Consider the following 25,731-nt stretch of genomic DNA (forward strand, 5'->3'; position numbering starts at 1 on the left):
ATCCAATACTGATACTGTCCTTTCCCAAATTCCACCTAATCCCCTCCATCCTCCGGGCCTGGTAACCTTGGAATTGTAATTATTCCCCTTGTTGTGACTGTGAGTGTGGAATAGAAATAATAGAAAATGACATTGACCTATTTCAGGTTGTCAACCATGAATCTCCTATGGCTATGGATACTATTTACAAGTGGCCTATTGGGTAAGAAAGCCAGGGATGGTAGTCCCAAATGTTGTGAGAATGGTCAGACAGTTCCTTTCACCCTAGAGGAAGGCTCAGGGGCTGTTGAAGAACCTGAAGGGACAAGTAAAGCCCAGGCTTTGGGGCCACTGGAGATACTCGGCAAAGAGGGACCGGAGAAAACCCACTCCTGGTCTTATTTCCCAGTGGGGAGTGCACCCCAGGCCAACCCCAGCTCCTAAACCTAAGCGTGTTATTCCTAGACTAAAACCAGGTTTGGAGCAATGAGTATAATCATAGATTTCATGCCTTTTCCATGAGTATGGCAGTGTGTTTGGAAGAGGATGGAGTCTTTTTCTTGTGTGGAGAAAATGTGTATGTATGTTTGCCTACTACTTAGACTGGAACTTGTACTCTGGTACACCTCTTCCCAAAGATGGGTGTTGTTAATGGGGAACAAGCCCTCCCTGTTCCTCTCATAGGACATGTGCAAAAAGAGTACCTCTAGTGATACCCTTGTTACCTATCTGAGGAATAGGCACTGCAGTTGGAACAGGTGTGGGAGGCTTAGCCCATTCTAAACAGCTTTCTGAGGAATTTCAACAAGGCTAACTCAGATTGCTGGGACCTTGGTCGAAGTACAAGACCAAATAGATTCCTTGGCAGCAGTAGTCTTGCAGAACAGGCGGGCCCTAGACCTCCTGACAGCTGAAAAAGGTGGCTTGTGTCTCTTTTTAGGAGAAGAATGCTGCTTTTACATGAATAAATCAGGAATGGTCAGAGAAGTGGCAAAGGATCTGCAAGACAGAGCGTCCAGGATTAGCCAGAGACTCCAGGGAACTGACCAATGGTTCTCATGGTTACCAGGAACCGCATGGGTCAAGCAAGTGCTGTTCCTATTGCTCCGTGGAGTAGCGGGGTTAGCCTTCATCCCGTGTGTAATTCCCTTAATGAGGCAATTGGCTGTGAGATCAATGAAAGAGATAAGGATCGAAAAGGAATTGATTATGCTCGAGGGATCTTTGGAAAATGGATACACACCTGGGATTCCAAGGGAAAGAAGGGATCCGGATGGTGGAATATATGTGCGGTTTGGACCGTGGGGCTTAGAGAGAGTGCCTGAGGAGGATGAAGTCTAACTCATGGAATACTTCTTTCTCTCTTTGCTTGTCGCTATCTATCTCTATCTTGATAAGTGTCAGTTCAAAGTGTTGGTCTGCTATACTGTTCACCTATCCTAATATACAATGGTTTTGATCTTTGCTTGCTGGGGAAACTGGAATTGCTTGCTGAAATAAAGGAATATCATGGAAGGTGAGACTCCTTGTCCAAATGGAAATTGAGTCTCAACAGGGGGGAATGAGGCAGGCCATAAGGAAAAATATAAATAATACATATGGATGCTGTATGTCATAAATGTGAGGTAGGACACAACAGTGAGGCATAGAGAATAATGCGTGTATTAGTTAGAAGAAGAACAAGGAAATGGAAAATGTCAAACCACAAGTTCACCTGTGGGTCACATCTAATAAGCTAGCACACATTTCAGTTTCAGCTAACCACATATGTCTCACTTGTAGCTAACCACATACATGGTACAGGAAACCTAGATGCTAGGAAAGAGACAAGTTTGCAAAACAATTTAGCAATGCAAAGGGGGGCTAGAAATGAGCTAGAAGGGGGCCTGTAATTCATGTAACCAATCAGAATTAATAATTTACATTTCCGTGTTCTGTGACTTTTGAAGACTATAAATGTACCTGCTTGTTTCCTGGAAAGTTGTTCAGACATTGCCTTTGCTTTCTAATCTGAACCTTTTGCGCGCAAAATAAAACAAACTTCTTTTGATTCCGAGGTCTGAGTCTCTTAATTCTGCAACACCGATAGGCAAGAAATTAAATGTTAGTAAATCTGTATTTTAACTAACAGTTTCAATGCCTATCCACCACAAAGTTGTACGAAAAGGTCCATCGTGGGTTATCACAGCTCTCCCAGAGCGTAGCCCGATTTATATATATATTTTTTTTTAAAAAAAAAAGCCTGATGATCGCCTGTGTGGTAACCGTGAGCGGCATCTCTGTTGTTCCGCAAGGACTCAGCGAAGCCAAGCAAACGAAACGAGCACAAGGTTCGGCCCGGGCGAGGACGGAACACAGTCACGCTACCTCCGGTCTCGAGTTATAATGGGCAGAAAGAGGAAGCCCGGAGTCCCTCGTGACGCGAGAAGGGAAGGAAAAAAGCCAGGAACGGGCGTTCTCCGCAGCGCCCCCTCCGGCCGCGTTGTCGGAAGCGCTGCTTCTGAGTCCGCTTCGGCCTGACTTGAAGCCTGGCGGAGTCCTCCTCCTCCTCCTCCTCTTCCTCTCTTGTATGTTTGTGTGTATGTGTGTGTATGTTTGTGTGTATGTGTGTCGCTCCGTCTTTCTCCTCCCCCACCCCTCAGCTTCTGCCGGGAGGATCAAGATGGACGGGGTGCGACGCTGTCTGGCGGCGGACTAAGGAAAGGCCTCTGAAAACTGAGGAGGAGCAGCGGCGGCGGCGGCGGCGGCGGAAACCCGGGCGCGCCGAGGTGAGCGAGTCGCTGGGTCGGCGCTGCTGGCCTCGCGGCGGTGTTTTCCTGAGCCACCTGGCCGAGATGCCCCGCGAGGCCTGCGGCTGGCGGGGAACGCGAGTGCCGCGGCGTGACGGAGCTCGGGGAAAGACTTGGGCTCTTCTGGGACGGCGTGGCGGAAAGTGCGGGTCGGGGAGTTGGCGGCTGCTGGTGGTGGTGGTGGTGGTGGGGGAAAGGGCTGTTAGAGATTCCGCAGAGCCTCAGCTAGGCAAGGGGGTTGGTAGGCCCGGAAAACCTGGGCTTGGGCTGACGGACGGACGGACGGAAGGGAAGCGACCGAGTTGTCTTTGCTGGGCCCAGAGCGAGGTCCTCGTTCTCCTGGCTTTCTCGGGTCGGTGGGGAAGAGTCAGCGGGGCCTCTCGGCCCGCTGCTTTGGGACTTTAATGGGAGAGAAACAGTTTTTCCCTCAAGACGGTCCTCGGACGCTGCGTCCTCCGGCTCGTCTTGTTTTAAGGCAGGGGTCTTCAAACTTGGCCCTTTTATGACTTGTGGACTTCAACTCCCAGAATTCCTCAGCCAGCAAAGCTGGCTGAGGAATTCTGGGAGTTGAAGTCCACAAGTCATAAAAGGGCCAAGTTTGAAGACCCCTGTTTTAAGGGCTGGGGGGGGGGGGAACAGAGAAATATCTCTGTAGGTCAGCCCCGTATTTGTTGGACGCCTCACTCGTGTTGTAAGAGTGCTTGTATAGACTTGGTTGTGTAAAGGTATGAAACTTCCTCCTGGGCGAGAAGTCATCATGGAGAAGTCATCATCGGTGTACATAATTAGCTTCCAGCGATAGTGTGTCTTCGGGAAATTTGGGGTTATTTCCAGGCTTAGATTTTTCTTTCTTTCTTTCTTTCTTTCTTTTTTTTAAAAGCTAGAGGTCGAACCTATAAAGTGCTTCTGTCTGTAAAGCATATGGCTTACCGTAGTAGCGTTGCCCGTTCTTCCATGTTTGCTTTGTTGGGGGAGAGTTTGTGCGGTTTTATTTCTCAAATGATTCTTGCGCTGAAATGCAAGGTGTGCCGGGAAGTCGGTCATCTCAAAAAGTAGATACGGGTAGTCCTCAGCTTATGACCACAATTGAGCCCAAAATGTATGCTGTTAAAATGAGACATTTGTTAAGTGAGATTTGCTCCATTTCATTTTACGACTTTTCTTGCCACATTTGTTAAAGTGAATCACTGAAGTTGTTAAATTGGTAACATGGTTCTTAAGTGAATCTGGCTTCTCCATGGTCTTTGCTTGTTAGAAGGTGGCAAAAGGTGATCACATGACCTTGGGACACTGTAACTGTCATAAATATGAACCAGTTATCCAAATGTAAATTATGTGATCATAGGGACGCTACAACAGTCATAAATGTGAAAAATGGTCAAAAGTCACTTTTTTCAGTGCTGTTATAACTTTGAACGGTCACTAAATGAACCGTTGTAAGTTGGGGACTACCTGTACTTTCCTCAGTAAAAATTGTGTACTATTAGTATAATTTTTCCTGATTAATTTATGTGTTAGATTCAGTCTTATTGTTCATACTTCATAGTGGTATACAAATATGATTGAAACTTTTTCTAAGCATCATTTGTTTGAATCTAGATATTTATACTCTTAGAAGCTAAAATAGCTTTATTGACCACAGGCTACACAATCGTGTGTGTGTGTGTGTGTGTGTGTGTGTGTGTGTGTGTTCATGTTCAGAAATAAGCCTTGAATTCAATAAGCTTCCCGACTACCTACTGCTACATCATGTTTCACTGATATGTAATATATTTTTAACCTTCTCCTAATACTATATTAAGACAGTGCAAACTGAACCTTAAAGCATTTATTGAAAAAAACTTAGATTACATCACAGCCTTTATTCTAGAAACTTTATTCTAGAATTCTGATTACAAAAGATTACAAGAGGTTAACTTTACAAAGGGTCTATAGATACTACAGCTTTGGCAAAGGAAAACTGCAGTTGTGACATAAAACAATCTCTTATGGAGCAAAAGACGGGCGAATTTGGGTTCTGTTAGAGATGTTGAAAGGCATTGTAGTAACAGCATGAAAAGAACAACCCTCAAAGCACAGAATGTATTAGATTCCTATAAAAGGAAAATTGGAATTGAAGTGTGCATTATCTTATTTTTATTTGATTTTTAAACTATAGATAATGTAGAAAAACATTTAAAACTATATCATGAAACTAATATCAAAGCAACAGAACACCTGATTGGGAAAAATATAATGTATTTTATTTGTAGGTTTACAAGTCACTCCTGCTGTTAAGCAAACTCCATTATAATTTAACATGAGATTTTTTTAAAATGCTATTTATTATTTTTTTCTCCATCAATAACTTATAATAGAATAATAACACCATACTCAACAAAGATATAATACACTATTGTAATATTTCAAAATATATATTGCTGGTATTGCCCTAGGTATCTGAAATAGCTAAATTTGATCCTGCTCTTCTGTCACAATTTTAGAATTTTGTATTACAACAACACTTGTTTAGATATGTAGGCAGCATTAGCATAATACAGCGATGTTAAACTGCTGTAATACATCCGATACATCAAGTGACGTTGCGTGACATCACGAGTTTGACATGTCTGGCATAATAGCTAGACCAAAATATAATACCAGACTCTTAGCTTCTTACATTCCTGATGAAGATTTCTAAAATAAATAAATGTCAGCAGAGCCTTTGCTGCTCAAATACTGTTCATTTATAATATTTCAAGTTCACCTTTTCCAAATGATACTGAAGCATTGCACAGTTAATATATTGGAGTGCAGGATATATATCATGCTAGTAACATGCATACTTATTGTGATAAAATTAAGGAGTAGTAACAGAAATTAACTACAAATTTCTGGGTTGCCTTTTTTTTCAGGTGAAGATTGCAAAGCCATTGGATTTCTTCAGAATAGAAGATTAATTAGGCCCAAGCTATTTGTCTGGATTTAAAAAAGAATTTGGTTTCTTTTTAATTTAAGAACAGACAGTACTTTAAAATCATGGCAGATGTGGACCCAGATACATTGCTTGAATGGCTGCAGATGGGTCAGGGGGATGAAAGAGACATGCAGCTAATAGCACTGGAGCAGTTATGTATGCTGCTGCTGATGTCAGACAATGTGGATCGGTGCTTTGAAACGTAAGTAAAAGTTTCATTTTATGTCAGATATTCAGTTTGATTTTGATTGTACTGAAATGTTACTGTGAATGTATGACAAACACTCTTCAGATTGTTTGAAATCTTTGTATCAGTGTTGACAATCCTAAAGCAGTGGTGTTAGGAAAGGTCAGTAATACCAGCTATTATGTGCTGTTTTCATTATAAAGTGGCTTGTGCTCATATCAAAAGTAATATAGATTCAAGAACAAGTAAAAGCCCATATTAGGGCCTGCCTTATGGTGATAAGATTGATGAAATGTACTTATTTCTATGCTCTTATTGTATCTTCCAAATGTTGATTAGGGGCCCAGTTCGGATTGGCCTAATCTCTCATTCTGGGCTTGTCTGAGGAAGTTGTCTGAGGCATTATCTTCTGATGTTATCTTGGAGGTGTTTGAAGCTTTTAGTCTTGAGAAAGTAGCTAGGATTCTTGGTGTTATGGGTGTGACCACCTGTGTTTTAGATCCATGCCTTTCCTGGTTGGTTAATGCATCCTGGGATAAGATATGTATGTGGAACCACGCAATGGTAAATGCTTCCTTGAGAGAGGGGATAATCCCACTGGCTCTGAAAGAGGTGATAGTTCACTCCTCTTGTGAAAGCATCACAGGATGCCACAGATCCAGACTATTTCTTCCCAAAATTTCTTTCTGAGGAAGATTATTGAGAAAGCAGAACTCCTGGTAGAAGCAGAACTTCAGTCAGGTTTACAGACCAGGATATAAAACTAAGATAGCTTTGGTTGCTCTTGTCAATGACTTCCGGCAAACTCATCTTTTCTTGATCTCTCAGCAGTCTATGATACGTTCAGATGGTTTTATGAGTGGAGGCATCAGTTTAGGGTGTTGTAGGCACTGTTTTCTCCTTCTTCTAGAAGTTCCAGTCGCTATTAGGACACAGCAATCTAGTCCAAGAACTGTGCTTGGCAAAGTGCCTCACTACTCCCCCCTCTTCGAATTGAATGCAGTATCATCAGTATGCTGATAGCACAGTGGCAGTAGTTTGGGGTCATTGGATCCTAGAATCAAATAAAACTTAAGAGATTTATTCCTTGAATTTGGACAGGGTGCAAGCCGCATTTGGATTTAGTGTACAGCTTGGGGGTCCTCCTCTATTCAAATCTCCTATTTCCAGGGCAGGTGACAGTTGTATCTGGGGAGAGAAATTGCTTATTTTAATATTATGCACCAATTACATCTGTTCAGGAGACCTGATCATGATCACTCACGCCTTAATCATCTTTCAGTAGAGTATTGCAACCCACTAGGTGGGGCCACTCTGAAGACCAGTTAGGAAGTTAATTTGGCCCATAATGCAATGGCAGAGGTTGTTATGGCTGTTCTTTATTATGCTTATGTAATATATCTACTCCACAAAATGCACAGGATCGCCATAGGTTTCTGGGAGCAATTCAAGGTGTTGGGTTTGTTGAGCCTTATATGACAGAACTAGGTTATTCATGGGATGACCTCCTTCCAAGGATATCTGCCTGTCTTCCAGTCACTGACAGAGAGGGCACTCTTTGGATGCCTTGGTGGAAACAATGTGATCATAAGGGACCCAGGAGGTGTGGCTTCTTGCTAATAGTCCCTGCCCTTTAGAATGATCTTCTCATGTCATATGTCCCCCAAACCTGCAGACTTTTAGAAAGAAACTAAAGACTATGGGTCTTGGGATCAGAATGAGTAGAGCCCCCAATTGATTACTAAATAAGATTTCACTTCTTATAGTCATGTTATCATTTTATTAAGTTTTAATAAGATACTGCTTTGTATTGATTATGTTTTTTTCTTGTTGTATACTGCCCAACATGGCAAGGTCTCTATTGAGCAATTATATATTTCTGCTAGACACAAATGAAGTAATTTACTTCTTGGGAAGTACCAGTGTCTAACAGGACTTCTACTGAAACCTTTGGGAAACCTTTTATTTTTGAGAATTTGTTTTGCTAGGATGTGTTCACATCAGATATAACAAAAATAATTTTGTATAGCTTTTCTGTACTATATATGGACCAATAGAGAAAAAAATTGTGAATTCCATTCCAGACATCGTGGGAGGATGAAAATCAAATGGTAAAAATGTTTTTGCTTTCAGTCTGTTTTTACTGCCATCCACCCTGCTTGCAAATGCTAAAAATCTTGGGTTTTCTAAGGTTGCTGTTAAGAACAATATTAATTTAGAAGAACTTTACATGCTGATACATTAGCTGCTTCTTGGCTAAGGAATTGCCAAATGGTATCCCAGTAGTTGTTAGCAGAATTGTGGTTTAGTTAGTCAACTTGGAAATGATGTGTTATTCTGGGCAGAAGCCTTGCAACATAAAGTTCTATTTTATATTAATGTTTTAAATCATATCTACTAGGTCCCAAAATTCAACCATCTTATTTTTATGATATTTACAATTACTGCAATTACTGCTGATTCATTAAGAAGACTTTGAAGATTTAACATATATTTTCTGCTTGAGAATAAGAGTTTTTTTAATTTTGCTGGTACAAATTAATTTTTAATACAGCAACATTGTTACGAGGGGTGAGCTTGTCGATCAGAAGGTCGGCAGTTTGGCGGGTCGAATCCCGAGTGCCGCGTAGCAGAGTGAGCGCCTGTTACTCGTCCCAGCTTCTGCCAACCTAGCAGTTCGAAAGCATGTAAAAATGCAAGTAGAAAAATAGGGACCACTCCGGTGGGAAGGTAACAGCGTTCCGTGCGCCTTTGGCGTCTAGTCATGCCGGCCACATGACCACGGAGACGTCCTCGGACAAGCGCTGGCTCTTCGGCTTTGAAACGGAGATGAGCACCGGCCCCTAGAGTCGGAAACGACTAGCACGCATGTGCGGGGGAACCTTTACCTTTACCTTAATAAGATGTACATTTTATTAAAAAGGTCTTAGAAAATGATCAATATTGTGGAAAAAGTTAAATATGAATTCTCATTCTCTCTCTCTCTCTCTCTCTCTCTCTCTCTCTCTCTCTCTCTCTCTCTCTCTCTCTCCATACATACATACATACATACATACATAAAATGGTATTTTACAATATTTTATTTAGTTTCTCCCCTCAATATTACATTTTATTTGTTTGTTAAACAAAGATATATCAACATTAATGGAAGCAATAGAATGGTTGAAATAAAGGCACACAAATAGTTGAATTTTGTATCTATTTTTTTATTGGAGACCAAATATTGTGTGAATAAAGCCTAAGAGAGACTGGTAGAGACTGCGGTTGCTTATAAACTCCCATGTAGAAATTCAAAGGAGAAACCAAGGCAAAGTAGTGTGTATTTGTGTGTAAAATATAAATCAACAGTAAACAACAAATATCAAGAGCAGCTTTCACTTAATGTAAGGGTAAAAACCCACTGCAAAGGGCGTGCTTTGGTGTCTAAAATGAGGTAGTTTAATACCTTTGCTGTTAAAACTATGTTGACAGAAATACCACAAACTAAACAAAATATATTTTATATTCTGGAATACAGAGAAAATTTGCCTGAATCCAGGTTGTTTGATTTATAAATGTATTGTTTTGTAGAACTGCTGACTTTCATAATAATGCTGATGTTCATTTTAGTAATTCTGACCTGTTCATATTGGTATTATTCATCTTTCAGTAGCAGTGATTCAGAAAGACTGATTCATTGTCATTATAGATTTCTCTCATAGTATCATTTGAATATTTTAACTATTATGAGTTTTAAGTGACCCAGTTATAATTAGTATGCTGAAAAGTAATAGTTTTTTAAATTAGCCATGTTATTATTACTAGGTCCTTTTTCCCCTAATGGTTTTGTTTATCATTGGAGTGGTAGTAAGTGTTTTGGACAATAGAATTGAGAATGCTTTTTAGTAGAAGGACATATTCCAATGAACGAAACTGATTTATAGAAAATCCATACAGGTTGGATATACTGAAGGCCATTCTGCCTTTCTGGCATTCAAAAATATTTAGTAATCATGTAACATTATGTTATGTAGGACAACATATGTGTGGAACAGCCTTTTCCCCCCAATATCAGATAATGAAGCACTATTTTGTGGCATTTACTTCAGGGATCAAATAATGTGTAAGTTTTGAGTTCTTTAAAACTGTTAGTTAAGGCAGTACTGTAAATTTAAAATGTGGGGGGAAAAGGGAGGTCATTGCTCAGACCATTAACCTACATTCGATGAATATTAAGAGTGGGCTACATATTAAGAGTGGGCTACATATTTTCAAATTAAACTACAGAGTGTAAAAGATTGTGGATTGTTCTAGGTTCCCAATACAAAGATGCTTTAATAGGAAAAGTTGGAAATGGAGGAACATATATCAAATAAATACTTTGATGGCATAATACACATTTTTAAATTTAAAATTTAGCAATGTTTGTGTAGAGAGCTAAAAGAAAAATTAAATTTCTGTAAACGTTTATTTAATATTTATACACCATGCACTGCAACAGTGGCTTTTATCTATCAGCAAGTGAGCCATCACATTGGCACCAGTTAAAAGTTTTCAGGCACAGGTATTCTTTGACTTACAGCTATTCCATTCAGTGACCGTTCAGAGTTGTGACTGAATGAACCTGTTCTAAAGTTACAATCATGGCAGCTCCCTCTGATCACATGAACAAAATTAAGATCTTGGCAACAGTTATAAATTCCATTTATAATTCCATTTATAATTCCATTTATAACATAATGAGGGGATTTGAAGCACCCCTGCAGTTATTAATTCCATTTATAACTGTAGGGGTGCTTCAAATCCCCCCATTTGCCTATCTCCCCCATCTATGTTCTTTTGACTACCTGTGTTCCCAGCCACCCCAGCCACTCTTCACTATTTTCTTTCTCCCACAGCTGACCTAGCATGCCTGTCCTGGTCCTTCACGAACAGCTGCTAGCCGAACAAGGCTTTCTCCCCCAGGTCACACATAACAGCATGAGGAAGATGTATTTATCATAATTATTGCCACCCATCCTGCGGTTTAAGGCGATGCTGGGTGGCTTAAGATGGCTTCACGTGGCTTGCAGCTGCTGTGCAAAGAGCCAGGCATGCCTCATCAGCATTGGGAGCAAGAAGGTGGTGAAGATCAGCTGGGGTGGTTGGGTCTGGGCTGAGGCAGCTGTGGTTTCCTGGGGCAGGAAGAAGCCCCTTTGCACTGTGTTGCTGGGCTGGGGTTGGACTTCACATTGAAGGCCTCCATGCTGCAACTTAGGGACTCTTGCAGGGTGAATCCCAGCCCCAGTCTGACCCAACAGCATGGTGCAAAGGGGTTCTTGGCATGCTGTAGTTATGGGTATGATAGAATCCCTGAACCACAATATGAAGCCCTTCACAGCATGAGGCCTAATCTGGCTCAGCAGCATGACAGAAAGAAGCTTCTTGGCAAACTGTGATTCTGAGGCAGCAAGAAGCCTCTTTGTACCTTGCTGCTGGGCTGAGACAATAGAGGCTTCCAGGGGTGGTTGCAACACAGGGCTACTTGCAGCACCAGAGCCACAATATGCTGAAAAATGGCATATTCCTTTCCTGGCCTCTGCCACTTGCACACATGTAACTCGCTGTCTCTTTCCTCAGTCTTCCTGAGCTCACACCACAGTGTAGCACTGCCTCAACTCGCACATGACCTACACCACCCCTCCCACTTCCAACTCCTTGCAATGTTACCTTACTCTTTACCAGAGACCTTTTCTGCTTTCTCCTTAACCTTCGCATTTGAAGTTACGTCAGCAACTGGGACTGCCAGTATCACTAAGCAAGATGGTCACATGACATTGCACTTTACAGCCACATTGCTTAACAACGGAAATTCCTGCCCCAATTGTGGTTGTAAGTCAAGGACTACCTGTAATCCTATAAATAGTCCTGAGTAAAGCGTATTGTGGTAATCTATTATAGTTTTTAAAAAGGGATGTATGTATTTAGCACTATATTCTCTCTTAAGAAAGTCACAACTCATATACCAGCCTCTGTTGGTCAAAAACCACCTTGTCACTGATTCCACCTGTAGTTCTGAGTTCAGGAGAACCTACAATTTACATACACACTTCTTTAGAGGGAATGTAACCTGTATAGCTCTAGAATAAGGGCACCAGAAAGTCCATGGGCTTCTGGACTACTTGTAGTTAGGAGTTCAACTTTGGAATCCATCTAGATCATTATAAGATAAGTATTAGGTGAGAACTCTGCATCTTTTGCAATACCAGGGCTAGAAAATAACATTTTCATATTCCTTGTTGATACCTCTCCTGTACTGATTAGTGGTATCAGCTGGTAGGTAGGAGCTTTATATAGATGTCCAGTGAGGGGGGGGGGGGAAAGAGATGAGAATTCCATGCTGAAATGACCAGGGGCTTAAACAGTTCTTCCAAACTAATAGTGATTGGAACTGCCACTTGGTAATGAATTACATACAGTAAGTATTTCCAACTTTTAACTCTTTGTAAGCAATCCAGAACGGCACATGATTTGGGGATCAACCAGATAGCCAGTTTCCTCTATCCAGGTGCTTTTGGTTGTGATCAGCATAAGTTTTTGCTCTTTGACTTTCAGCCTCAACTGCAAAACACCCAGAGTCCACCAGGAACTTTTGTAGCTATACTAAAGTCCAACTATTTTTTTTTTTTGCAAAAGTTTCCCTTGAAAGGAAAGGATGAGGAGCAAATACAATTACATCACACCGTTAGATTGCAAAATATTATCTTTAAGCAGGGAAGAATCACTGCTATCTACAAGGCAGCAGGCACCACCTTTTCCTTCAGAGGTATTGATCATCTTCCAAATCCAACTCTCATCCCATGTGTCACTAATCAGAAAATCCAGGGATGGCAAGGATCCAATCTGCAGACTCTGTTCATATCATAAAGGAGCCTGCCACATTATCAGAGATATAATTTAGTTTAGAAGTCCCCAACCTATGGGCTGCAGCTACCAGGCCATGGTTTCTTGGCCGCTGGGCCGCATGAGTTGCTGCGCAGTACATGAGCGTGTGCACGTGCTCACCCCACCTCATACCATCATTGCTGCGAGTGTTGTGGGGGGGCAGCAGTGCGACGAGTGGCAGGTGGGCAGCCGCGCACCACACACAGGTGGTATTGCCAAGAACCTTGTACAGGTGGCGGCAGCACGGCAAGCGGCAGGTGGGCTACAGCCCTATCCTCACGCAGGAGTAGTGGCACAAGCCTCGTGCTGGGGTGGGATTGCTGTGGGCCTCAGCGCAAGCCTCACGCAAGGGCGGCAGCGCAAGCCTCGTGGTGGGGTGGCATCACTGCGGGCCGTGGCGCAATCATCACGCGAGGTGGTGGCGCAAGCCTCACACAGGCACCGCCATCACTGAGAGCCTCGCGTGCTTGCAACCCTGTTTGCATGGTGCACATGCTCGCAGCCTGTTCGTATGCACGCATATGTGGCCACATTCACATTTGTGCATGCGCACTAAGGCGCCTCCCCCTCCATCTCCCACCGGGCCGCCAATCTAAAAAGGTTGTTGACCCCTGATTTAATTAACATGTGGCAAGTAATTGTTAGATATCTTACTGACATCTAAGTTGGTCTGTCATCACGCAACTTATGACAATGAATTCCATTGCACAGAGTGAATAAGTACTGTCCTTAATTCTGTGATAAATTAGTTTTACTGGATAATATTGCCTTCTAACATAATACTAGGAATTGTCTTCTTTCCACATGAGTTAGTGCTTTATAAGTTATTAAGTACTCTTTTATCTTGTCTTCTTTATTTTTCTGACCTGGAATTAAGAAACTTTTTCAGTGTTGCATAGGGAAGCTTTCTGTTACCGCCTGCCAAGTTACTTATTCTGAGTTTGGTAGCTCCTTCATAATAGATCTGGAAGAACAGGAAGTTATCCTGCTTAATTGTATGAATAGAGGGAATACTATGTCAGCAAAATCCTATTATTGGATTTCATCTTTTATGTGGGAAAGACATGACAGCTGCATTGCACAAAACAGCTTTTACAATAGTAATACATTTTGTTGGATAATTTCATCTTTCTCATACAAAGTTTTCCTTATTTGTTTAAATATTTGAGCCATAATGCTCCTATGTGAAATTGTTAAAATACAATTTGCCTATTTTGCTCCAATTCTGATGCTAAATTTAAAGCATTTGTCTCCTTAAATAAGACAATTTAAAATTTTAAGAAACATTCCCTTTAAAAAGAAGACTTTCAAATGGGAAAAACCCAGTCTTTGTTCAAGTAGCTAAATAAAACGTTAATTTGAATAAGTCACAATTGGAAGACAATGTTACTATATAGTGAATAAAAAGAATAGAGAGAAACATGTTAGAATTACATGTATGATAGGTAAACAAGGTTCTATTTCATATAAAAAGGAAGTTAGGAAAATAAGTTTTTGTTTAGTTTTAAACTCTGTGTTCACCTCCCAATATAGGCTACACATATTGATATAATAAATGCATAAAAATATTTTCATAGAATCAGATCAATGTTGTCTCAATACTGTTTATAGTGAATGTTTCAGTTCTCCAGGGTTTCAAACAAGTCCTTTCCATCTTTATTTTTTTACTTGCAGAACATAGTATAGTAATATCCAGCAATTTCATCTTGAATTCATTATAGTATACATATTAGATAAAGATTGTTTCCAAATTTGTTTTCCTGCCAGTGAAAAGAACTCCCATTGGGAGATTAAATTCTGTGTGGCCTAATTCTCTGTATATTATTCCCAGATCTTCAGAGATTTGGAACATATGCTTTACTGCTTGCTGTCCAGTGTACTATCCAATTTCTGCTGTATGATATTGATATAGAATTAATATTTTTTCTTCGAATCAAGTCATTTGAAGAAGTTAAACTATTAAATTCATAGTGAGCTATTAATTTGGAGGTGTCTATTATTTTGTCTTCTTGTGGGTAATCTGTTGATTAACTATATTATGACTCAGAACAATCTGAGAACCATAGCTTTGTATCTGCAATTATAAATATTGGCTTGAAATTATTTGTGCAACTGGAAAATATTTCCGTTTATGGTCAAGGGTTCTCAATTTTTGTGATCGACTATGTACCACAATCCTTTCTAACCCATATTGCTTTCAAAAGTACTTAATGAATATCCAGAACAGATTTTTTGCTTTTGTCTTTGAGTAGGAATACAAAAGAATGCAGGTTTAATAGCAAGTTATCTTTTTTCAACCTATACAACCAAAATATTGTAAAGATTTATGGTATTCAGTTCATCTTTAAAAATATACAGCATTATGCATTTAGTCCCATGTTTGGCCCATGTTTTAGGAGAATAGCCCTCGTACAAACCATTCAAAATCATTGGGAGTCAGGCAATATGTAGATTTAATAAATCGTCATAATACACAAAGAACGAGGTAACTAATAGATATTGTAGTAATTTGATTTAGAGAAAGTAGTTGGATCATTGGGAAAGTGTCTTGTCAGCATAATAGAAATTTGTGTGTGTGTTTGTATGTGTGTGTGTTGTGTTGGCCTATATTATTTTGTTAAAATGTTTTATATTTTACCCTTCGTAATAAAGCTTTCACAGAGAAGTATACAGTTTAAATTGAGTTTAAAATTTAAATTAAAATATCAGTTAAAAAAGAACATGCAAATATTATTAATTGTATTCATTTAGTCTCACAATCTTGTGAATAGGATAAATATGAACAATGGAGAATGAATTTGCAATTGATAGATTGTATTTTTCTTCTTTCAGATGTCCCCCTCGTACTTTTTTGCCAGCACTATGTAAAATTTTTCTTGATGAAAGTGCTCCTGACAATGTATTGGAGGTAACAGCTCGTGCCATAACTTATTATTTGGATGTATCAGCAGAATGCACTCGACGGATCGTGGGAGTAGATGGTGCTATCAAAGCACTTTGTAATCGTTTAGTAGTTGTGGAACTTAACAACAGAACTAGTAGAGACTTAGCTGAGCAATGTGTAAAGGTATGTTTGTACTTTTCATTTGTCACCAAGAAAAGCTATAAAGCATGTTTTCAGTAATATTTATATGTTAGACAATTTAGTTGCTTTAAACTGAGTGTTTTGCTAAATACAGTACTTATTTTGCATATGCATTTGCATATACTCATCCACAGCCTGCAATTAATGTACAAACTATCGTCATCTATAGATTTATAGATGATGCTTTTTATTCATGAAAATGCATCAGTATATAGAAAACACACATAATATAGTATTGAAAAGTCCTGCATGTGCAGAATACCCATATAATATGCACATACAGATGTATACATACATGGCATTGTTTATTCTGTTTGGATTATATAAGTAATTATATGGCAAAGCTGTTCATTCTGATTATACTACAGAAAGTAAAGATCTCTTAAGGTTTTGGCATCGAAAACATTAATCAGTTTTGCATGAAGGCATTGCTTAATTTCAACTAAAATAGTTTCAAATCACAGTAGAAGACAGTACGGTATTTTGCCAGCATTAAATGCAGTTTTTGAGGACAGGCTGCAGATCTGGTCAGCCAAGGAGTGTTATCTGGTGGGGACTAGAAGATGGGTCCTTTCTGCAGTAGATCCTGCTCTGTGGAATATCCTCTGCTCAGAGATTAGAAGGGCCGCAACCCTGTCGGTCTTTCACTTGGCTGTGTTCCTGGGCCTGGCGGGGATTGAATGTGTTAAGAACTCAATTTCTTGGCTTTACTGTTAAACTGGCTAACTATCTTGGCTGCTGTGTATATTTATTTTGGATGTTTTTATTGTTCAAAAATGCTTTTATTGTTTTAATTGTTTTTATAGTGTTGGAATTGTAAGCTGCCCAGAATCATTGATGGAGATAGGTGGCTACAGAAATTGAATGAATGAGTGAATAAATATGAAAGCACTCCTGATTCATTACTCCAACTTTGCTTTGTATATAAGTCTTTATTATTATTTGGACTTCAGTCCTGCCTTTCTTACATGTAGTTCTTGACTTATGTCCACAACTGAGCCTTCAGAGGCCCGATCCGGGTGTCAGAGGCCTTTTCTGGGCTACTGCCACCTGGATCTGAGGCTGGGGGGAAAGGCCTCCGATGCCCAGATCCAGCCTCCAGAGGGCTGCAGAAGCATCCCCCCAGCCTCAGATCCAAGCGGCAGTGGCCTGGAAAAGCCCTCCGGTGCCCAGATCAGGCCTCCGGAGGGCTGCAGAAGCATCCCCCAGGCTCATATTAGTTGGCAGCAGCCTGGAAAAGGCCACCGGTGCCTGGATAGGACCTCCAGAGGGCCATAGAAGAGTCTCCGGCCTCAGATTCGGGCGGCAGTGGCCTGGAAAAGGCCTCTGGGTCCTGGATCGGGCCTCTGGGGGCCTGCAGAAGTGTCCCTCAGCCTCAGATCCAGGCAGCAGCAGCCTGGAAAAGGCCTCCAGCGCCTGGATCCAGCCTTCGGAGGCACAGAGAAACATTCCCCAGCTTCGGTTCCATGCTCTGTTTGCAGAGAACAGAGGCCTAAAGTACTATGAGATCATGCAAGATCAGTAGTATGAGATCTCACACCACTGATCTCGCATGATCTTGCGTTACTTTAGGCCTCCATTCTCTGTGAATGCACCGAAGGCCTGGAGCAGCCAAGAAAGCGAAGGATCTCAATCTTCGTAGGGTGAGTATTGAAGGCCTAGCACATAGGGAGACCTGGGGCAGAGGTGGGGAAAGATGTTCTGTACCAGCCTGCAACCGGCCCTGCAGAAAAGGCAGGGACAACCCCTTTACAAACGGCAAGAGGCTGGAATTACACCTGCCAAATTTATAGCTACAAAAACAAACAAGACACGAACCAAGAAACAGGAGCTTTAAGAAACACGAACTATCCAAGCGGTTGCCTTCAGCAAACCAGCCCTCCCCACACATTCCCCTTATATAGAGTTCAGGGCGTGGCTTCTCTCTGCCTCCTTCCGAGAAGCCCCATTGCCTTCCTCTGTTTACTCCTAATTGACTGCCTCCTGCGTCAGGCGTCCTTGAACAGGGCCAGCTGTGGGTCATCTTCACGCTGTCAGGCTCACACAGCTGGGTCTCCGTGGTGACCAAGTGGGAGGGGCCTGGCTGAGGGCTCTCATCAGCAAGATCTTCAACCCCCTCAGCAAGGTCTTCAACACCCCCCTCCTCCTCCTCTGAGTCGTCCGACCCAACTGCCGAACCCCTGAATCACAACAAAAGAGGGAATAACCAGGGTGAATATTGCAGTGCCACTACGGTCGCTTGTAAGGGTGAACAACTGCCATGGTGCCGCAATATTCGTAATTTCAGGATTTGCTTGTAAGCACTAGGGGGCGCTTATCGCATAACTGAACGTTCGCTAAGGGAACTTGCAACTTGGGGATTACCGGTACTCCTTCTCCAGTCCTGCCCACATTCTTCCTTAACTGCTAAAACAAATGGCGTCTTTCCAAAGGGGAAAAAGTGCCAATATGTTTTGCTTTGTAAGGCTGACAACACCTGAGAACATTTTAATCAGATTGAGATATAGGAATGTTATTAGTTTCTCGTTTCCTGTTCACAACTGTCATCGACTATCTTATTCTGTATAAAAATTATATAGCTTGATCTTCAGATATTTAACTTAAAAACTAGTTAAACTAGTTACAAATCTAGAAAGCTTTTAAACGCTTGTTCATATCAATTTATTGTATACTGCTCAAAAAAATAAAGGGAACACTTAAACAACACAATGTACTGTATTTAATAGTAGGATGTCTTATCTTGTGTTCCCTTTATTTTTTTTGAGCAGTATATATTAAAATCTATACTCTGGTCTAAATTAAGTTCCAGAAAAAACTGCAAATTGCATTAATCCAATCAAATATTAATATAGTAGTTGTTTCAGTATTTATTCATATCACTCACACATACCCTGTCATAAAACCTGAACAATTTTCTGACACAGGTTGTTTTCGGAAGTTGCTTTTTTATACTGTTTAAAAATGAGTATGCTTTCCTCCAGTTAGTTAATGTATTATCTGCTCTATTTCATTATGACATTTCTATAACTTTGTGCTGATGTTTTCTGTTTAGAGCTTTATTGTCATTTCCCATCTTTTCTACATGGACACAAGTAATTTCAATTGCTATGCTGTTTAATAGCAAGACTTGTTCTTTCACCTTAAAGAAAGCTGTTGATTGGTAAACGTCTCGATTACTGCAATGCTCTCTACATGGGGCTACCCTTGAAGACCACTCGGAGGCTCCAACTGGTACAGAATGCAGCCGCGAGAGTTGTATTGGGAGTTTCCCGATACTCCCGTGTCACACCTTTGCTCCGCGAGCTGCATTGGTTGCCAGTTGTCTTCCAGGTGAGGTTCAAGGTGTTGGTAATGACCTACAAAGCCCTCCATGGCATGGGTCCAGAATACCTTGGGGAGCACCTGCAGCCGGCGTCAACTTCCCTCCGCCCAGTACGCTCCCACAGAGAGGGCCTCCTCAGGGTGCCGCCGGTCAAAGAATGCCGACTGGTGGCCCCCAGGGGGAGAGCGTTCTCTGTGGGTGCACCGGATTTATGGAACCATCTTCCGGTTGAGCTCCGGATGGCGCCCGATCTCCGCTCCTTCCGGCGCGACCTTAAAACCCACCTCTTTAAACAAGCGGGCCTGGCCTGATGGGACGGGGTGGGATTTTTATTAATGACTTCAATTTTAAATTTGTATTATTTATGGGCATTGTTTAATCATGTTTTAATAATTTTAATTTTAATTTTTGTATCTAATTTTTATGTATTGCCCTGTTCACCGCCCTGAGTCTCTTGAGAGAAGGGCGGTATATAAATTAAATTAATAAATAAATAAATAAAATTAATAAACATCTGTTCATTTAAAAAAAGTATTGATTCAGTAACATAAGAGAACTTTAGGAACATGGGTTTTTTTTGCAATGAGTTGATCCCAAAATTCCATTTGCATTTAGGTGTTGGAACTTATCTGTACCCGTGAATCTGGTGCTGTGTTTGAAGCTGGAGGGTTGAACTGTGTGCTGACATTTATTCGTGATAGTGGGCATCTTGTTCATAAAGATACTTTACATTCTGCTATGGCTGTGGTATCCAGACTTTGTGGAAAAATGGAACCACAGGATTCTTCTCTAGAGATCTGTGTTGAATCCCTTTCAAGTCTATTAAAACATGAAGATCATCAGGTAAACAGTTAATAATAATAACTGTTATTATCTTGGAAGCATTACTGAATATTTATTAAGATAATATTTATAACACATACTGTACTTTTGTTGAAAGCAGTGTACATGTTTTTTTCATCTCCGCTTATTACCGCACAATAATTCCATGCTAGAAATGCTTCAGGTATCACATTCAACTTTATGGTTATTTGGAGATTTATATGTGTCTTATCAGAAACTGTTTCTGTTTAAATCCTATTGGTTGTACATTGTGAATTGCAAAACTATCTTGATCATATTTTTTTTCTTTTCTCATTAGAGAAAAAACAGTGCACATAAAAAGGTAGCTATTTAGGAACAATTTAAATAAGGTCCATATCCCTGCTGTTGGACAGAACGAAGATGGAGGGCAAATTTGGGGGAAAATACTTCTGTTTCTCTTGCTTGGTGAATTGTTGGAATGGGGCACAAGAAAAATAATAGGAATAAGCAAGGATTCTCTAGCTAAACATAATCAATTGTGAACCTACAAACTAGTAGCTTTAAGGGTATAGTCTGCAGCAACAGTAGAATATCTAAAGAATGTCTGAGCGTAGTCTCGAGTAAATATAATTTGCTATACTAAATAAGAATCCTGAAATAACTTGTCTCGTTCTTTGAGAATAATAACTTTTTGAGAATAATCATATATGTATCTATTTCCTTCAGGTTTCTGATGGTGCACTGAGATGTTTTGCTTCACTAGCTGATAGATTTACTCGCCGTGGAGTTGATCCAGCACCATTAGCCAAACATGGACTAACTGAGGAGCTGTTATCTCGTATGGCTGCAGCAGGTGGTACTGTTTCAGGACCATCTTCAGCATGTAAACCTGGCCGGAGTAGCACAGGGGCACCAACTGCAACTGCAGACTCTAAATTAAGTAATCAGGTGTCAACTATAGTAAGCCTATTATCAACTCTCTGCAGAGGCTCTCCCGTAGTAACACACGTAAGTGTTCTTGGGATACTGTTAAAAAATAGTGACATCTATGATCACATTTGTACATTCTAAAAACTATAGTTGAGAAACAGTGACTTTCACATTGTTATTGTAATTACACATTGTAATTTCTCAGTATGTTAATTTAAAAGGTTAACCAGTTGCAATTGATTTATATATAAAAGCTTGGCTTTTTTGGGATGGTGATATAATCCCTTTCTCACTGGATCTTCTGAAGTTATATTTTTATTGTTCACATTTTCAATTATTTCCAGGATCTCCTAAGATCTGAGCTTCCAGATTCTATAGAAAGTGCATTGCAAGGCGATGAAAGATGTGTACTTGATACCATGCGTTTGGTAGATCTTCTTTTGGTATTACTGTTTGAAGGACGGAAAGCATTGCCAAAATCAAGTGCTGGGTCCACAGGAAGAATCCCAGGACTTCGTAGATTGGATAGTACTGGGGAACGTTCCCACCGGCAATTGATAGATTGCATTCGTAGTAAAGATACTGATGCTCTGATAGATGCTATTGACACAGGAGGTAAGCAAACTGTTCTTTTTCGATATAGGTTTTAGTTGACCAGGACTTTTTAATCGGACTGACTATACAGTGGTACCTTGGTACTCAACATTAATTGTTACTGGGAGGCGCGACAAGTACTAAAAAGGAGTACCAAAGAAACCATGTTACCCTTTGTTTCAGCCGGGAAGGACTTCCTGTCTGCTGTCCCTTTTCCTGTGTCAGGGACCTTCCCAACATGTCTGCCCTCTGTAGCCATCCCCCACTTCCTTTTACAGCGACCTTCCTGGCATGGCCTACTTTCTGCCTATTCCCACGGCCCTCCACTTCTTCCTATCACAGTGTGTTGAGTACCAAACAAACAAGTACCGGGACAACATTTTCGCAACAAAAAGTGTCAGGGTACCACTGTGTGTCTTAATTTTAAAAAAAGAGTTTATAGGTTTGCATGATGTGCAGGATACAAGCTGAAAATTAATGTTTGTTGTGTTAATGTCATTAAATAGAGCAAGTTTTTTTCCCCTTCTCCACAGCTTTTGAAGTGAATTTTATGGATGATGTAGGACAGACCCTCTTAAACTGGGCCTCAGCTTTTGGAACTCAAGAAATGGTAAACATGGAATAAAATAATGGGATTAACATTTTTTCATGGGGAGAATGTATAAATAAACCTAACCTGTTGTTCTTATGTAAAACAGGTTGAATTTCTCTGTGAACGGGGTGCTGATGTGAACAGGGGTCAAAGGTCATCATCTTTACATTATGCAGCATGTTTTGGAAGACCACAAGTAGCAAAGGTGAATTTTATAGTAACCATTTGGCTATTGCTCTACTTTTTTAAATAATGTAACAATAGAAATAAATTAACCTACCAATGTTCCCTTCTAAAGCGAACCTAAATTTGATTTAAGTATATCAAATACTTCCTGTGATGTACAATTTGAAAGAATTTTGTTTTATTGATTGCTCATTCATGATGCACCTGTTCATTCAGGCTTCTCGTTTTGTTCACTGATAGGTTCCTTACCAGCTGTCACAATTACAGTGATTTAAATTTATTTTCATATATCATCTGAAATATCTCCAAACTCCATACTTTGTAATATGTACATTGCTATCACTGCCTCTCAATAAAAATTCCTTTTGAAACGATGCCTGTTTCAAGAGTTCTGCTTTCTTGGGAGGATTAGCTGAGGCAGGACCTCACATTAAGCAAGATCTAGTATTTTTCCGCGTGAAATTAAATCTTTTTCAAATAAAGTTTAGTAATAAACATTTGATTCCTTATAGACTCTTTTGAGACATGGTGCCAATCCAGATTTGAGAGATGAAGATGGAAAAACTCCTTTGGACAAAGCTCGTGAAAGAGGACATAGTGAAGTAGTCGCTATTCTTCAGTCTCCAGGTTAGTGTGAAAAGTTGCTAATCTATTTTTTCTTAAAATTCAAGTTCAATATGTGAATATCAAAATGCATTCAGTTAGCATATTGTAAAATGTAATTAGACTGATTTGGTTATTGTTTATAGTTTGAAATACTGACTGTCCCAATCAGTGATATCTACCATTGCCTTGACAGTTCTGAAACAACATAGGAATCATGAACCTTCATCTGGTATAAATTGTTGCATGATTTGAACTGTGAGGGGGAAAAATATGTTCAGCATAATTTGGGGAGGAAATTTTGTTAATTCAGTTTGACATTTCTGAAGCTGCAGTTCAGATATAGTAATACAATTGCTAGGCAACAGCATGATAATTGAAATAATGATATGATTGCCTTTTTATGGTACCAGTTGTCAAATGTATGAACTGGCTAATATGTATTTTTTTCCTAAATATTTCTTTATTTTTTAATTTATTAGATTTTATAACTGCTATTCTGTATTAGAGCATCTCTTTGCAGTGTACATATGACAAAGTATCTAAACATATAGTACCCATAATATAAAAATACAATTACAAGAATTAAAAATAGTAACAAAGCAATGTAAACATATGTATGGAATTCCCTCAAAATACTATATTTAAAATGCCCTCAGAAAAGTTCTGTTTTAATTTGCTTCTATAACAAAAATAATGTTTTTGATATTCATATTGTAAAACACCCAGTGAGAACTGGGAGTTGAGTGGCATATAAATTGTTGTTGTTCTTCTTGTTAGTGTTAGTGTTATAACTGGTCTAGTTTCCTGGGAGAGGCTGTTCCACAGTGTAAGTGCCATTACTGAAAAATGTCTCCTTCTGATCTCAGTTTTTCTAACTTCACAGAAGTAAAGAACTAAAAAGTAATTTTGGGGTAATTCAGTTCCAGTCAAATTACATGGTATTGAAAGTAGCTCAACACCAAATCATGGAGAGCTTTATAAGTTAGAACCATTCTTTTGAATTGCACCGAGAAACACCTGGGTCTATATAACACAGGTCCCATAATGGAGAGATAATGTGCTGTTAGCATATAGGGCCCATTAACACAGTGATCACTGCGTTTTATACCAAATGCAGTTTCTGAGTCATCTTTAAAGGCAGTCCTGTTCAATCACTTTACAATAGTCTAATTGACTGGCACTGTCCACTGAGGAAGGCCTGGAACTACTGGAACACAGTTTCCTCAAGTCTTATAGCTGCTCCAGAAAAATAGTATGGTTGATAGAATCAGAAACTACTGAAAACTGAACCAGAAAGTCCAGACAAAGGTAATCAACTGGTGTACGCAGGAGTGTTTCTGCCTTATACTCAACTCTGAATTCTGTCAGAAAATGGTGTGAAGTTTATTCAGTTCAGAATGTCTAAGTAGTTTGCACTAATCAGTACAACTAATCAAAATGCTTTTTATAAACCTTTGATAGAAATTTTTTTAAACAAATTGTAGGTGACTGGATGTGTCCAGTTAACAAAGGAGATGAAAAGAAAAAGAAAGATGCCAACAAAGATGAAGAAGAATCAAATGAGCCCAAAGGTGATCCAGAAATGGCACCAATATACTTGAAAAGACTGTTACCTGTATTTGCACAGACATTTCAGCAAACTATGCTTCCTTCAATAAGGTAAAAAGAAGGAAAAGGCTCTTTCATGGATGTGAATTGAAATATGCCATAAGAATCAGATTAATATTATTCTGACTAAAAAAACACTTTCAGCTTACTGATTCTTTCTCTCAAATTACCATATTATTTATGCTTATTGTTACCCTAATACTCAAGGTTGATTTTGAGTTGTCATAGCTTATATCCCAGTATTATTCTATAAAGGCATAGGAAGGTAACCTTGTGTGAGAAGAGAAAATAGCAATGGAGTGGAGCAATGGTATGGCTCTGAATACTCTTAACTGGCTGGTTTAAAAATCTGATTTCCATTGAGAGTAATATAAAGCAAGTAAATTGGCTTTAAATTCAAAATTTAGTATGTAATTCCCAGAAATATTTTTCCTCTTAATTTTAAAATATGCTATTTTCTCTTGTATAGAAAAGCAAGTCTTGCTCTCATCAGGAAAATGATTCACTTTTGTTCTGAAGCTCTTCTCAAAGAAGTTTGTGACTCAGACATTGGACATAATTTACCTACAGTATTGGTTGAGATTACTGCTACTGTTCTAGATCAAGAGGTACTTCATTTTTATATATTTTATTTTCTTCTAGCAATGTGCAGAACAATATAAATTTGAACGTGTCTGTTGTGAGTTTGAAAAAGGCAATTTCAATTATTTTGGAAGTATTTAAGCTTCTCAAATGGTCAAACAGTTTTAATATGAAACAGCTGTTTTATGCACAAAATTAAATTTAAATTCAAAATGTTTTGCACCTCATTTTTGAATGTCTATAATTTTGTGCTATAAAAGTATACAGATTATATAGAAATTAATAATAAAATTTCAGTCACCGCCAATCAAGAAGATATATCTCAGTGAATTAATTTGGATTAATCCCATCTGAGGTATCAATTGAAAGTAATTTTGAGCAAGTTTCAGGTAGACCTCATTTAGTGGCTGTCAGGCATTTTGAAATTATGACCATTTGAAATTATGAACATGATGAAAAAGTAACTACTTACGACCTTTGCAGCATCTCTCTCAGTCACGTGTTCACCGATATAGTACTTTTTTTACCGTCCCTTGCAGAGAGATTGCTTAACAAGCAATCTGTTCTTGAGCTTTTTTTCTCTGTATCTCAGTGCTTTCCCAAAAGAT

The 25,731-nt window shown here is 39.6% G+C and overlaps 1 protein-coding gene across 7 annotated transcripts in view; it reads left to right on the forward strand.

Moving 5' to 3' along the window:
- The first annotated feature begins 2,469 nt into the window (after window positions 1–2,469).
- Window positions 2,470–25,731, forward strand: part of HECTD1 (HECT domain E3 ubiquitin protein ligase 1) — a 74,488-nt gene continuing 51,226 nt past the window's right edge. For 4 of the 7 annotated variants that reach the window (XM_083349427.1, XM_083349426.1, XM_083349425.1 and 1 more), the window contains exons 1-11: window positions 2,471–2,747; window positions 5,663–5,926; window positions 15,647–15,881; window positions 19,837–20,064; window positions 20,752–21,033; window positions 21,300–21,570; window positions 22,083–22,159; window positions 22,248–22,346; window positions 22,840–22,954; window positions 24,418–24,592; window positions 25,011–25,149. In XM_083349427.1, coding sequence (XP_083205553.1) covers window positions 5,787–5,926; window positions 15,647–15,881; window positions 19,837–20,064; window positions 20,752–21,033; window positions 21,300–21,570; window positions 22,083–22,159; window positions 22,248–22,346; window positions 22,840–22,954; window positions 24,418–24,592; window positions 25,011–25,149 — 1,761 coding nt within the window. In that variant the 5' untranslated portion in view covers window positions 2,471–2,747; window positions 5,663–5,786. Of the gene's footprint in view, window positions 2,748–5,662; window positions 5,927–15,646; window positions 15,882–19,836; window positions 20,065–20,751; window positions 21,034–21,299; window positions 21,571–22,082; window positions 22,160–22,247; window positions 22,347–22,839; window positions 22,955–24,417; window positions 24,593–25,010; window positions 25,150–25,731 lie in introns of all 7 variants that reach the window. The other 3 variants (XM_083349424.1, XM_083349428.1, XM_083349430.1) reach the window with 1 other exon arrangement.

The sequence above is a fragment of the Vipera ursinii genome, assembly GCF_947247035.1.
Source record: "Vipera ursinii genome assembly, chromosome: 1".
Lineage (NCBI taxonomy): Eukaryota > Metazoa > Chordata > Lepidosauria > Squamata > Viperidae > Vipera > Vipera ursinii.